The sequence below is a fragment of the Leishmania mexicana genome, chromosome 6, assembly GCF_000234665.1.
Source record: "Leishmania mexicana MHOM/GT/2001/U1103 complete genome, chromosome 6".
Lineage (NCBI taxonomy): Eukaryota > Euglenozoa > Kinetoplastea > Trypanosomatida > Trypanosomatidae > Leishmania > Leishmania mexicana.
The window spans coordinates 176089-189130 of NC_018310.1; the positions used below are offsets into that span (position 1 = coordinate 176089).

The 13042-nt window shown below is 65.2% G+C and overlaps 3 protein-coding genes across 3 annotated transcripts; all 3 read left to right on the forward strand.

Annotated features, from left to right (window-relative positions):
* Positions 1-1242: 1242 nt before the first annotated feature.
* LMXM_06_0520 (conserved hypothetical protein) lies at positions 1243-6939 on the forward strand (the record flags this gene model as incomplete). The annotated part of the gene is made up of 1 exon (XM_003872016.1): positions 1243-6939. One exon carries the CDS (start codon positions 1243-1245, stop codon positions 6937-6939), a length of 5697 nt encoding a protein of 1898 aa, XP_003872065.1.
* Positions 6940-7591: 652 nt separating this feature from the next.
* LMXM_06_0530 (conserved hypothetical protein) lies at positions 7592-8485 on the forward strand (the record flags this gene model as incomplete). The annotated part of the gene is made up of 1 exon (XM_003872017.1): positions 7592-8485. One exon carries the CDS (start codon positions 7592-7594, stop codon positions 8483-8485), a length of 894 nt encoding a protein of 297 aa, XP_003872066.1.
* Positions 8486-10265: 1780 nt separating this feature from the next.
* LMXM_06_0540 (conserved hypothetical protein) lies at positions 10266-12386 on the forward strand (the record flags this gene model as incomplete). The annotated part of the gene is made up of 1 exon (XM_003872018.1): positions 10266-12386. One exon carries the CDS (start codon positions 10266-10268, stop codon positions 12384-12386), a length of 2121 nt encoding a protein of 706 aa, XP_003872067.1.
* Between the last annotated feature and the right edge of the window lie 656 nt (positions 12387-13042).

Below are 13042 nucleotides of genomic sequence, written 5' to 3' on the forward strand. Positions count from 1 at the left end.
GGCTGCTCATCTTTTTACTCCGCCTTGGGTAGCTCACTAACAGGAGGGCGGGGAGTCGGTGAAGCTGTAACCCAACTTGCCTTGCCCGCAGTCGTGGTCGACACGCGCGTGTGCGTTGGTCTTCACATCACCGTCAACCCCATGTGGCGACGCACGCACGCGCGCGCACACACACATGCAACTGCATGAGCGCCTTCACCCATACGTGCGATGCCAATCACATTCATGAGGTGCGCTGTAGGACTCCATGCAGGCGTCGCGCATGGGGTTCTATCATTCTCTCCATCTCCATCTCAAAGTGACCTCCTCCTCCGCATGCACCTCGACGCAGTGCCTCATCGCTCCCGCTTACGTCACCACTGCCACGACCAGCGCCAGCACCAACCGACCCTTACACAGCACGACCACACCGTGCTTTACTTGAGGAACGCCGCCACCCACCCACTCACCCACCCACACACACACACCTACGCATATCCCCCATCCACGCACGCGCACGTGCCTGTCTGCGTCGCTGCGTGTGCGTTTATGCATGAAGCCTGCTTTCGAGCTGAGCCGTCGCGGCGAGTGCGGTGCGTTTCGCTTTGCCTCCTCCGCGCCTGCCTTGCGCCTGCTGTCGACCTCATTGTCTCCGTGACGCGCTCGCTTGCGCCTTCTCCCTGTCTTCGCCCCCCCCCCCACCCAAAAAACCGTATGTATGTACATGTATGTGTATATGTGTATATGTATGTATCCGCAGTGCGTGCAAGTGCTTCGTCTCTTCATGGTTTGAGAGTGGCGAGGCGGTGGCGACTTCGTTGAGCGCCCCGGCCTGCGCCCCCACCCTCCCCCCTCCCCTTGCTTTCTCCTCCCGTGGGGCGGAGGGACGAAGACACGAACACGCACACGCACACGCACATTCCTTTGTCCTCTTCACCTCCCGGTTTGTGCCTCGTAGAGTTTCTTCCCTTATCTTTCATCTCTCTGCCTCCCCGCCTGGCGGGCTGTCTCTCTGTGTGTGTGTGTGCGGCGTTTGGTGTTGCCGTCCCGCAGTGGCGATGGGAGAGAGCGGTGCGTCGCTGCCCTTTCCTGCTTTCGTCATCCTCTCCTTGCCGCGCAGAACGCACCAGACGTGCGTCGGCGTGCTCGAAGAAGACCCCCGAGGTAGAAGCTGAGCGGAGGGGGAGGGAGGCGCGCGGACCTCGACGCGCTGTTGCACACACACGTACACAACACGCGTGCAGCTCAAGCTGTGAAGCAGGGATGTCGTTATTTCCGCCGTCGCAGCCGCGGTGCGGAGCGCCCGCTGCCGGGGCAACACATGCGCTGCAGCCACTTCATTCTCTTCCGCCCCCGCCCACTTCAGGGCCTGCTGGCTCGACTGCTGCGTTGTGTGAAAGTGTGCGCCTTACCCCCAGTGCGCTCAAGTATATCATCGGGTACTTGTCATGCAACGCCACCGCTACTATCGGCAACGCAGCCAACATGCACGGCAACGGCGGTGCCGTACTCCGTGTCCGTGATGCCGCGGACGACCGACCAGCATGCTCGCCGCTCATCATGGCCGACGCGCTCTTTGCAGCGGCGGCGCAGGCGCCATCTACATCCGCAGCGACCGCTGCCTCCGCTGGCGCACCGTTAACGCCGCCGGTGCCGGTGACCGTGACGCGACCGCTGGCGTTCGTGGCGGCGTCTCCGCAGTCGCGGCGCGGACTGGAGATGCACCTCACCGGCGGCTGCGCGCTGCCGCCACTTGGTTCGCTGGTTCTGCAGGTTCAGCCACATAGACCGTCGCCGGTCACCGCGATGCGCCCGTTGCGAGCGGGTGCGCGGCACGCGTCTCGATGGCGCGTGACCTCCCCGGCGCAAGTCGGGGCTGCCCATCACCACGATGAGATGGCGTCAGCTGCGTCACTCCAGGCGCTTATTATATTGTCTACGAACGTGGCCATCCCGGCGCTGCCGTTCCAGCCAGCGCGCTCGTTGTCGAACTCGCCAGTCATGCAGCCGCAGACGGCAGCGATGCCGTTGACGTCATCAACTCCGTTACCACCAGCGATGGCAGCGACCCTCGGCGACGATGATGCCCACACATCGAGCAACTTTTCGCCAGCACCCCAATCGCCGCCGCCGCTGCCCTCGCGGTCTGCTGTTCTTCAGAGTCGCCGACTTCCAGTGGTTGCCGCAACGCCGCCGGCTGGCTGGTCTCCATTTTCCTCGGCACCGGTGGCGCAGACACGTACCAGGCCAGTCTCGGCCTCACGCCGCTCGCTGAGCAGTGCGCCACCGACCTCGACAGCGCAGGAAGTCTTCGGTACGGTGGCGACGCGGGCCGACAGCAATGCCGCCTTCGCGTTAGGTGCCAGCGGGACCCCCAGAACGCGGACCTGGGCTTCCACCGGCGTGTCGCCGTCGCTGCGGCCTGCGCGCGCAACACCGCCTACCACTTCTCCTTCGCCGACGCCGCCTCCGTCGTCTACGTCTGCCGCTCTGCAGACGCTCTGCCACGCGCTGTGGTGGGTGCGCCGCGGTCCGTTGCCAGTGTCGCTGAGTCTCTGGCGGTACAAGCAAGCAGACATACCGATTGTGTGGGCGATGCTGTCGGAGTCACCTCTGCCACTCCCGCAGGAGGCGGCGGGGCTGGTAATGGGGGAGGGAACGGAGAAACCACAACCTCCTCCCTCATCACCAGTGCACGAGCGTCGCGGTGAGGCGGCACACGCGCTTGGTGAGCCGCGGGAGAACTGTCACCGTACTCCAGCGAGAGAGGCCGATGATGTGGGCGGCTTTAGGGCCCCTGTCAACGATCTGGGCCATGGTCTCGTGGCTGATGTGAGTGGCGCGGCAGTGGTGGTTGCCAGCGCCGAAGGGGTGACCGACACAGCAGAGTCGTCTGGCATCGCGGAAGTCATTACGACGACCACCGCCGCCTGCAGTGGGCACTTGCGCCCCGCGTGTCAGTCTCTGAGCTTCGGTCCTGCGTTGGCACAGCCGATATGGCCCCTGAGGGCATCAGAAGGAGCGGGGGCAGCTGCCAACGCCGACGACGACAGGGGGACACTTGTGCGTCGACTGGGCAGCCCTGCCGACACCATGCTGCCGTCGTCTTGTGCACCGGCGGCACCAGCGATCCCCATGCTTCGCTCCCCTGTGATGCAGCTGCATGTCCACGGCAAGGCGGCCGATGCCGCGCTGACGGAGCTGGTGCCGGCCCACCCGGAGGTGCGCTCGCTGCGTCTCACGCATGGCACCCTGTCTGACGCGCAGCTGCGGCACCTTGCCCGCGTCTGCCCCGACGTGACGCATCTTTCGCTGGCCATGAACAGTCGAATCCAGACAACCGCCTTTCTATGCCCGCCACTGTCGGATACCTCATCCGTATCGCCCTCGGTCACCACGGCCACCACAACGGCGACGTCGCGGACGGCGGCGGCCGTGGGCTCGCCCAAGCAGGACTTTCCGCACCAATTCGCTCGCCTGGATCAGGGAGGGGTATACCACACTGCCGCCACCGCCACCGAGACGGCACCGCCGGTCCTGTCACCACTCTCCTCTCGGCCTCCGTTTGCGACACGTGGCGCGAGCGACGACGCCTCGCACGCGCGGCAACGAAGCCTGTTGCGTGGGACAGCGGCGGCGAGCGACGCGGCGGATGCGCTTCGCACTGGAAGCGAGGACATCTGTGGGACGGACGCCTCCCTGGCGCAGTCACCGTTGTATCTACCACACAGCCTGTGCTCGCCGTACCGGAACAGCCAGCTCGACCTGTTCGCCCCAGACGAGGAGGGGGAGCTGGAGATGCAGAAATCCCTTTGGCAGGCAGCGCAGACGGATGCGGCGGAGCGGCGCCAGCCCGTCTTCATCCTGCGCCCGCAGGACGTCGTGCTGGGCAGATGTGATGGAGCCGCAGGCAAGGACGGCAGCCGTCCAGGTGCCTCGACGACTGGTGGTGGCAGGGACGCTGCTGCCGGTGCGACCGCTGCGGCACCCTCGCTCCCGCTGCAGGACAGCGTCATCGAGCAGTGGACGGTGTCGCACCGGCGGCCCTTGCCGCACACTAAGGCTGCCGCCATCGGAGGCACGTCGGCAAACACAGAGTCGGCTCACGCTTCTCGGAGGGTTGCGCCAGGGGCGCCACTCCTGATGATCAGCACGGCAGCCTCCTCCGCGGATGTGCCTGGCACCATACTCAGCGCGCTTCACCTGTCTTCAGTGGCACATACACCGACGTTAGCTTCAGCTTCGGTTTGGGCTCACACAGACCCTCGGCACGACCTCCGGCCGCGGGCGAGCAATGCGTCGTACCCGGAGCTGGTGGTGTCGCTGCGTCAGCCCTCCGCGCCGACGTCGACCGCCGTCACTGCGGCGGCCTCGCCGTTAGCCTTGTCTCTGTCCACGCCTCCCGCTGCTACGACTGCTATGGCTGACGAGGCAGGGGGGAGTGCGACTTCAGAAGTAAAGGGAAGCGATGGGCGAGCGTTTGCCGTGCCAGGGCCACCCGCACCTGCAGTGCCTGTGCATCCCAGGTCACCATCCAGTGACAACGCCATCGAGCCCACTGCTCCGTCTGCCTTCCCACGCCATCGCTCTCGCGAGCGCCACCATCATCGTGAGAGTCACTGCGGCTTTTTGTTGCGGCCGCGCCCCACGTACTGGGCCGACACCTTGGTTGACCTAGACCTCTCCTACACGCAGGTGTCTGACGAGGACGCCACCCGTGATCTGCCACAGCTGCGCTGCTTGCATCGCCTCTCTCTGGAGGGATGCATGCGCCTTTCTCAGGTCACATGGGTACCGCTGCTACTCCATCTGCGCGAGCTGAACTTGTCACTGTCCTCCCTGCAAGGGCACGCGCTGCACCCGCTGGGGCGCTGCCCGCAGCTGATGTGGCTGAAGCTAGAGGGATGCTTGTCATTCACCGCTGTTTATCAGCTGTGGAGCAGGGAGCCAGACGCGGTCGATGCGGGAGCGGGGGGCGATGGCGGCGGTTCGACAGCCGCAGTCGCACGCATTGTTGCTCCCGCCACACCTGTGGTTCGGTACACCACCATCGGCGGCATCCCGGCCATCACGGTGCTGCCCCCGCCTGCAGGGTTGATCACGGCTCCCACGGCAATAGCCACGCCAACGGCGGCACCAGCTTTGAACACCTCTCCCTCTACCGGTGCACGTGCGGCGACAGCAGCCGGGGGTGTGGGGGCGGCGGATGCTCATGGCGAGGGCAGCGCTGCCGCCGCTGCCGACGACGCGATTGCAGCAGGAGGTGCCGAGTTCGCTCCTCTGCTGAGTGCGCTCTGCATCCTCATCGCCACCAGCACAGGTCTGACCGATGCCGGGCTTCGCTCCCTCAACAGGATGGTCGGGCTCCACTGCTTGGTGCTGGACCGGTGCCCTGGGATAACAGACGTTAGCATCGCTGCAACGCTGCCGTCTCTGCACACTCTGGACGCCAGTCGCACCCGTGTGACGACGGAGGGGGTGGCAGGCTTGCGCCTCTCTCGCACACTGAAGCAGCTGCGACTACAGGAGTGCCCGGCGTTGTTGCGCCTACCGGTACTCTTGGTTGAGCCCGGTAACCGTGGGGCTACCACGGCTGGTGGTGCTGGAGACGAGGCACCGGGGCCACGTCGACCGGCGGCGAAAACGGCCGGCATCTCGCGTCGTCCGTTCCACAAGTACCCGCCCTTGACGGTGCTGGACCTTTCCTACGCAAGGCAGCTCACCGCCGACGGGTTGGCAGGGCTTGTGGGCGACGAGGCAGCCGTGACGGCGCAGGCTGCTGCTGCCGTGGTAGGGCACCATGCAGGGCGGGAGGTGGACGACGATGACATGGGCGTCGCCCCGGCTGCAGACGAGCCGCTGTCGCCGGTATCGATCTTCCCGCATGTGCGTCACGTACTGCTGCGTTCATGTGACGCCGTGACGCAACTTCGTCCACTGCACGGCTTCACGAACGTCGTAGAGCTTGACCTCTACCACACCAGCGTCACGGAAGTCGCTCTGACGGCTGCGCTGGCGTCGTGGATATGTTTGGAGGTGCTCAACATTGCAAGTACGCGAGTGCGCTCGTTGGCGGCGTGGTGCCCATACGAGCCAAGCGAGGCGGTGGCGACTGTTGCGGCGGCTGCCGGCCGGGGTGGGGCTGTGGATACAGCGGAAGGCGGCGGCGACCTGGATGCGCCGCTGCCACCGCTGCCGTGGCACGGTCGACTTCCCGCCTTCGCAGCCACGCTGCGCGTACTCGTGCTTTCGAATACCGACGTCACGGCCTCGGGTCTCGCGGCGTTGGCGTTCTTCCCTCAGCTGGAGGTTCTGCAGCTGTCGAGCTGTCCGCGACTCTTGTCCTTGCGGTTCCTGGCGCTGGCTGCCGGCGGTGCAGCGCGGCGGTCAGCCCTCGGTGAGCTTACCGTCACAGAAGCAGCGCACCTCACGAACGCCGAAGCGTTCCCGTACATCGCGTGCTGCCCTGCTCTCCGCCTTCTCTCGCTAGTGGGGTGCGTGCAGCTGGGCAGTGGTGGTAATCCCTTGTCGGCACGAGGGACGCAGCACAAGCTTCTGTCGCCTCCCACTGACGACTGCATCGGTGTGCTTGGCCGTCTTCGGGGGCTGGCAGAGCTGAACCTGTCCAATACTGGCGTCAACCTTCTCGACCTGAAGACAATGTTGTGTGCGCCGACGTCTCTGGGTTTGGTGACCACGACCGCAGCGCAGCGCGAGCATCTATGTCAGCGTGTGTCCTTGTCGCTGCAGCGCCTGTGGCTGCGCGGGTGCCGCCACCTGGACGAGGGCGCGCTCATGTCCACGGCGGCCGCAGCCCTTGAGCACAGCGAACACCCATGCGACAGATCCAGGAGCGGCAGCGGGCGCCCCATGACGTGTCGGCTACTGCCCCTGCTACGAGAGGTGTACCTTAGCCATGGCAAGTACGGCGCTGCAGTGCTTTCTGGTCTGCTCAGCTGATCGACTTGCGTGCCGCCGTCCGTGACGCTCCCCTCCCCCTCCCTCCCCCTCACACACACACACACACACACTCCACGCGACGCGCAGGCGTCGACCGCGCGGTGTCGGACATGTTTCCATGTCTTTGCCTGCGCCTTACGAGCACGGAAACGTACGTGATGCACGTGCGCGCATATTGCATGCCCGCCCCTCCCAACCTCCGTCGTGCCCGAGGCACTGACACCACTTCTCCGTCCGCCCCTTTTCTCCCATCTCCCTCCTCTCACGCTGGCACGGGGAAGCAAGCGCCCGCGTCAACACACGGGGAGGGGGAGGTGGCGCATACACGCATCACGCACGCATCAGCAGCGGGCCGGAAGAGGAAGCACCGCCTCCGCGCCCCGCCTTCGCAGCGAACGCCCGCTTTTGTTTCCCTTGATTCCTTCCCTATTCTTTGTCACCGTTCTGCAGCGCGGACGTCAACGTCCGCTGGACGGTATCGCCCCCACCCCCGCCCCTATCTGCCACGTCTCTGTCACACGGCACTGTCGCTGTGCGTCTGGGTGCCAGGGCACTCCTCCAGTAAACCACCGACCTTCTCCGTGAGCTGCCAGTCCTGCTTCCCGTCCCTTCCTCCTCTCTACGCCATCATCTGCGCTGGCACAGGGGGGCGATGAGCAGTCACACGTTCTCGTCTGGCTCGGCGCCGAACGTGAGCTCGGCCACCACCGGCACTGTGGCGCAGCAGGCCGACGCCCTCACCCGCAACTTGATCTTGGGTATTCCGAAAGAGGGGCTCTCGCCGAACAGCCCCGAGGCGGCGGACCTGCAGGCCGCCGAGGCCTTCGTCAGCGACATTCAACAGGAGATCCTCGCCTACGACATCGCCAACGCGAAGGCCATCGAGTCGTACGCGGTGCGTTGGTGGAGCGCCGTGCCCTTCTTTGGCCGCCATGCGAAGCGCGCACTGGAGGCCGAGTCGACTGCGGCTGCCGCGGCTGCAGCAGGGGAGACCCACGGGAGCACAGAGGTGCCTCCTGCTGCTGCTGCTGCGGTGGACGGCAACGCGAGCTCTTCGGAAGGGCACGGGCTGCACCTCTCCCCCGAGGAGGCCGCCGCTGCCCTTCAGACAGGTGGCGCCTACCTGCACCGGCAGACGACGCAAACGTCACGCGGCTTCAAGGTGGAGCGGACATCAGCCATAGACCCGGCGCAGTTGTCGCAGTTCACTGGCTGTGCGAGCGGCGCATCTGGGTCGAAGGGCGTACCTGTGCCGAAGGTGAACACGTGGCTCTTCCGCCGGCAGCATCCGAGCTGGGTGCCGCTGATGCAGCGCTGGTGGGTGCCGTGGCTCTGCTGCGGCAGCATCGCGCTGATATGGACCCCCGACGTGTGGAAGCTGCGCACGCTGTACCTCTTCGATCACCAGTACGCGCTCCTTCGGCAGTCGATCCACAAGGCGTACTGGTGGGCGACGATGACACCGGAAGACTACGCGGCACACATGGCCGCCATCGCGGCGGAGCGGCCGTCGAGGGTGAGGGGCACGAGTTGCCCGTTCGAGTAGGTGTTGCTTGCGTGCGAAGGGTGAGGTCGCCAGCGACCACAAGCGCTGCGAGTGCAGCCAAACTGGAGGGGGGACGCTGATGACCTCTCCCCCCTTAAAGTAGTCCTCTGTGTAAGGTGTGTCTGTCTGCGTCTTTCACCGTTGCTAATTCACATCTCTCTCTGCGCTTTCATGTGCGTGTGCGGCTGACGTGGGGGCTGCAGGCCGCGCCTTCCGCCTTCATGCCTGCACGCACACACGCCCCTCAGTGCGTGGTGTCTCTGGGTCCAGTACAGCCCTGCTCTCTCTGCCTGCGGAGGAGGCCGAAACAGCCCCTCCCCTCTCCCCTCCTGTGCCTGCCAAATGGCGAACCCGCCTCTGGTGGGTGACAGGGTCAAGTGTGTGTCACGTGGGCGGAGGTCAGCGCGACGCATCGCTGCTGATGTCGGCGGTGGGGGGCCTGGATGGGGTTGCGCCGGAGCGGCCTGCGATCGTGCACACGCCTGCACCGTCTATGCGATGGGCGCAGTGCCGGCGTGGCTCGAACGCACCCCGCACGGCCCTCACACTGGGCACTGGGGGGGGCAGCCTGAGTGCCACCCCCTGAAGGGGATGCACCAGGGGTGGCGACCGGCGCGATGGGGGAGCGGGTGTGAGGCGACCTGCTCAGCGAGCGTGTGGGCCGGGCTCGAGGCAGAGGCCGTGCTGGGATGACCGGGCCGGCGCACTGCTGGAATGCGCGCGCGTCGAGGACTGCGTGGCACCAGGCAATGGGGCACCTGTGGCAGGGGTCTGTGGTGGTGGCGGCGTGGTGATATAGGCGCGAACGTCACGCCCAAAAGGAAGCTTGTATCACATGCGGTGATGCTTCACTGGCGCGTACCGTTCTCTCTCTCCTCCGCCACCTCTGCCCTCCGACTGCAGACCTCTTCTTCAAGGACACGCACGCTCCTCACCCCGGTGCCCCATGGGCAGGCTGTCTGCTCTCCACGTGACACGCTTCGCGTCTCCACATGCATGTTATGGCGCGTAGCGCCAACCATGGCACTGGCGCAACGTGTCGCACGGCCTGCGAGAGAAGAGAAGCGGTGCTTCCGAGCGGGAGACTGCCGCCTCTTCTCAGAGCACTCGTGCCCCCTCCCCCCTTCCGCCCCACGCCGCCGCCGTTGTCTGCTCTCCGCCTCACTTTTCTCCCCTCCCCCTCCTCTTGCAACGCCTCGTGAACATTCTCCAGCAGCAAACGAACGACACCGAAAGACACTCTACACGCAGGGCTTCGAGCGCGCCTGGTCTCGTGCGGCGCTCACCCTCCCTCCCCATCCGTCCAGCTATGCAGTCCAGTGGAACATCGGCTGCACCAGCGATGGATCCTCTGTGTGCAGACCCCCACGATGCTGCCGCCGCTAGCGAAGTGAAGACAAGTGAAGCCGATGGCGCGCCTGACACCACTGTTGCCGTACTCCCTGTGGTGCAGGCAGCTGATGCGTCGACCTCAGCGCAGGAAGGGCAGCAGGCAAGCGCAGGCGAAGCGGGCAGTGACTCCGGACATGGTCTGTGCGAGGTGCAGGCCATGGGTCCGGCGTTTCTGGAAGCGCCTGCTGACCAGCCAGCACCGCCGCAGCTGAGCACACCGACACACGAGGTCTCGATTGCGCCGCTGAACTCCACGGCGCTTGTGCCGGCGGTGTCGGCGGTGAATGAGGCTTACGCGCGCGCACCGCCCTACGCCGATGCGACGGAAGTGGCAAGTCACGCACACAGTGCTGCTGCTCCGGAGGACGACGCCGGTCCAGTGGAATCGATGAACTCGTCCGCGGCAACGAGGCTCGCCACGACAGCAGCAGCCGAAGGAAGTGACAGCCAGCAGCAGGAGGATCATGATCAACCGGTGGACGGCACCGCATCCGGCCCGCGCGGAGTACCCACGACGGGGGCCGACTCACAGGCCTGGGTGATTAACTTCGCACCTAGGAAGCTAATGCCGACGCGCAAGATGACGAAGAAGGAGAGGGAAACCATCCAGCAGTTGCGGCTGCGCAGTCAGACCATCGGCGCAGGTGCACCGACTGCCACCATGACCGCGCTGACAGCCGGTGGCGGCCTCGGCGCGGACAGCGAGGGAAACACTGTTGTCACACTTGGCGTCGGCACGTCAGCCGCGTCGCCGTCTGCGCCGCTACAGGTGGTTCACCTCGAAGCCCTCGCCGTAGACCGCGAGGCGCTCATTCCAAGGAATCTGCCGACGACGCGGGCCGACCTCGAGGTGCGGCTAGTACTGCGCCTTCCGCGCCTTCTGTGTGTAACCAAGCAGTACCCGCGCGGCTGCGGCATAGCCTCGTTGGCGTCTGTGTACAACTACCTGTACAGCTGGCTCGGCGAGAGCGCCACCGGGGCCAACCGCGCACCGCACGCGCAGGAGGAGCTCATGTCGATCCTCGGCTTTGAGCCGCCCTTCGGCGACATTGCGTGGGGGCCGTTCACCGGCAACGCCACCCTCATCCGGTGGTTCCACGCGCTGAACCGGCACTTCGGCGTGCGCGGGCGCGCGTATATTCTGTACAAGGCCCACGGCAGTGGCAACACAGCGCACCTCTACGCCAACAACACCGAGGCGCTGGCAGCCGTGAAGGCGGCGCTGCGCGACCCGCACTGCGCCCTTATATACCACTGCTACAACCACTACATGGTGCCGATTGGTTACCAGGACATACCGCTTGCGCAGACGGACTTCCTGAAGCCGACCGTGGCCGAGTCGAACTGTGACACGACCATTTTCATCGGGGAGGTTAGCCGCGGTCGTAACGAGGCGATGTACGCGCGCAAGTGGTCGCAGATCGTGAAGGATATCGAGTGCAAGTCACCCTTCTTCTTCAACATTCGTCATCCTGAGCAGGGCGTGCAGCGGCGCGAGCCCAGGAAGAGGTCGTGCAAGGCGGGGGTGAGCGAAGGTGCTGGCGTCGCTGCCCCGCATGCGACCATCGCCGTTACCACCACGGCGGCGGCGGCAACGGAACAGACGAAAGAGGCGGAGGAGTCGCAGCCACTGCAGCCGGAGCCGGAGTCGGAGGACCAAGAGCAGAAGGACAGGAGCTCGAGCAGGGCATACAGCGCCGCTGCGACCATCCTAGTTGCATCGCCGAATGCCCCTCCGGGCAGCGCCGCGACTGTGCCGCGCGACATGAACGACAGGGATGTCGACGTCGACGTCCTTGACAACGCAGTGCGCAGCACAAGCAACGATGCGGTCGAGATGGTGCCCTTTGCCGCCGCCACACCATCGCTGCCGTCGGCGGCGTCTTCACCTTTGCAGCCGCCGCTGCCGCACTCCTCCCCGGCCCCAGGGGTGTCAACCAGCGCCCTTCTCAAACCTGACTTCGCTGAGCCGTCGGAGGACGCAGCTGGCAGCTTGTCCGTCACAACAGAGCCGCAGCCGCAGGTAGTGACGGAGGAAGAGCTGGTGGCTACGGAGTGTGGTGTAAACTGTGAGGAGAACGCTGGTGCGTCTCCCGCAGCTCAGTCGGCATCATTGTCGCTCAGGGACGCGCCCGAAACACCTCTCGAGGACAAGGCCATGGCTTCGTTCACCGAAGCCATCGGCTCAGTGCGCGTACCCCCACCTCCACCAGCGTCGTCCTCACCGAAGCAAAAGCCAACGCAGCTTGGCAATGGTGTTGCGCGTGCGGGCAAGGCAGCGGAGTCTCCGCACTCTTCGCAACCGGCGCGGTCGCCAGCCAAGTCGAAGAAGGGGCAGGGCAACTTGCACTGCATCATCTGCTTCCGCAATGACGAGGGGGAGCCGCACCTGGAGCGGTACGAGGACGCGCCGGTGCCACTTGGCGGAGCCGACGGAGCACTGCAGTGGAGGTCGTCGTCCTTGTCATTCAGCGACAACAGCTCGAGTAGTACTGCGGACGACACATGACCATGTCCGTCAATGCGTGCCACATGCAGAGTTATCCCCAACCGATGCGACGAGGACGTGCAGGAGTGGGTGCGACGGTGAGGGTGTCGGCGCGCTTGTGTGCATGCATGTGGTTGCTGCCTCTCCGAGGAGCTTGCTCGCTCGCTCGCTCCCACACTCGCTCGGTGCGCGTGCGCCAGCCACTGCTTTAAATGCTTTGTGTCTATATCCACCGTATCGCTACGCTCTCCCTCTCCCTCTCCATAAACACCAGACGAACAGGATGAAGCTCCCCGTGCCTCCCGCTCTCACGATGGCGCCGATGTCGGCACATCCCGTCCTTCGTGTGATTCACCTACCTATATTTCTCTCTGTGTGTGTGTGTGTGCCTCTCCGTCAACCGCACAACACCCTCCCCCTCCCCCTCCCCCGTGTCCGGGGTGGGATGTATGATAGCCTCCGACATGCCATTCGACTTCTCTCTGCACTCCTCTTCCTCTTCCCCCATCCGACGTACTGCGATCTCTCCGCGGGTTTCAAAACCGCCATCATACAACGCCGACGCCCACTGCCTGCGATGCACCGCAGTAGGACGGAGGAGAGGGCATCGGTGCACCCTGCAATAGACGCGCACCACCTACCACCACCGCCACATCCACGTACCACTCTGTGTGTAT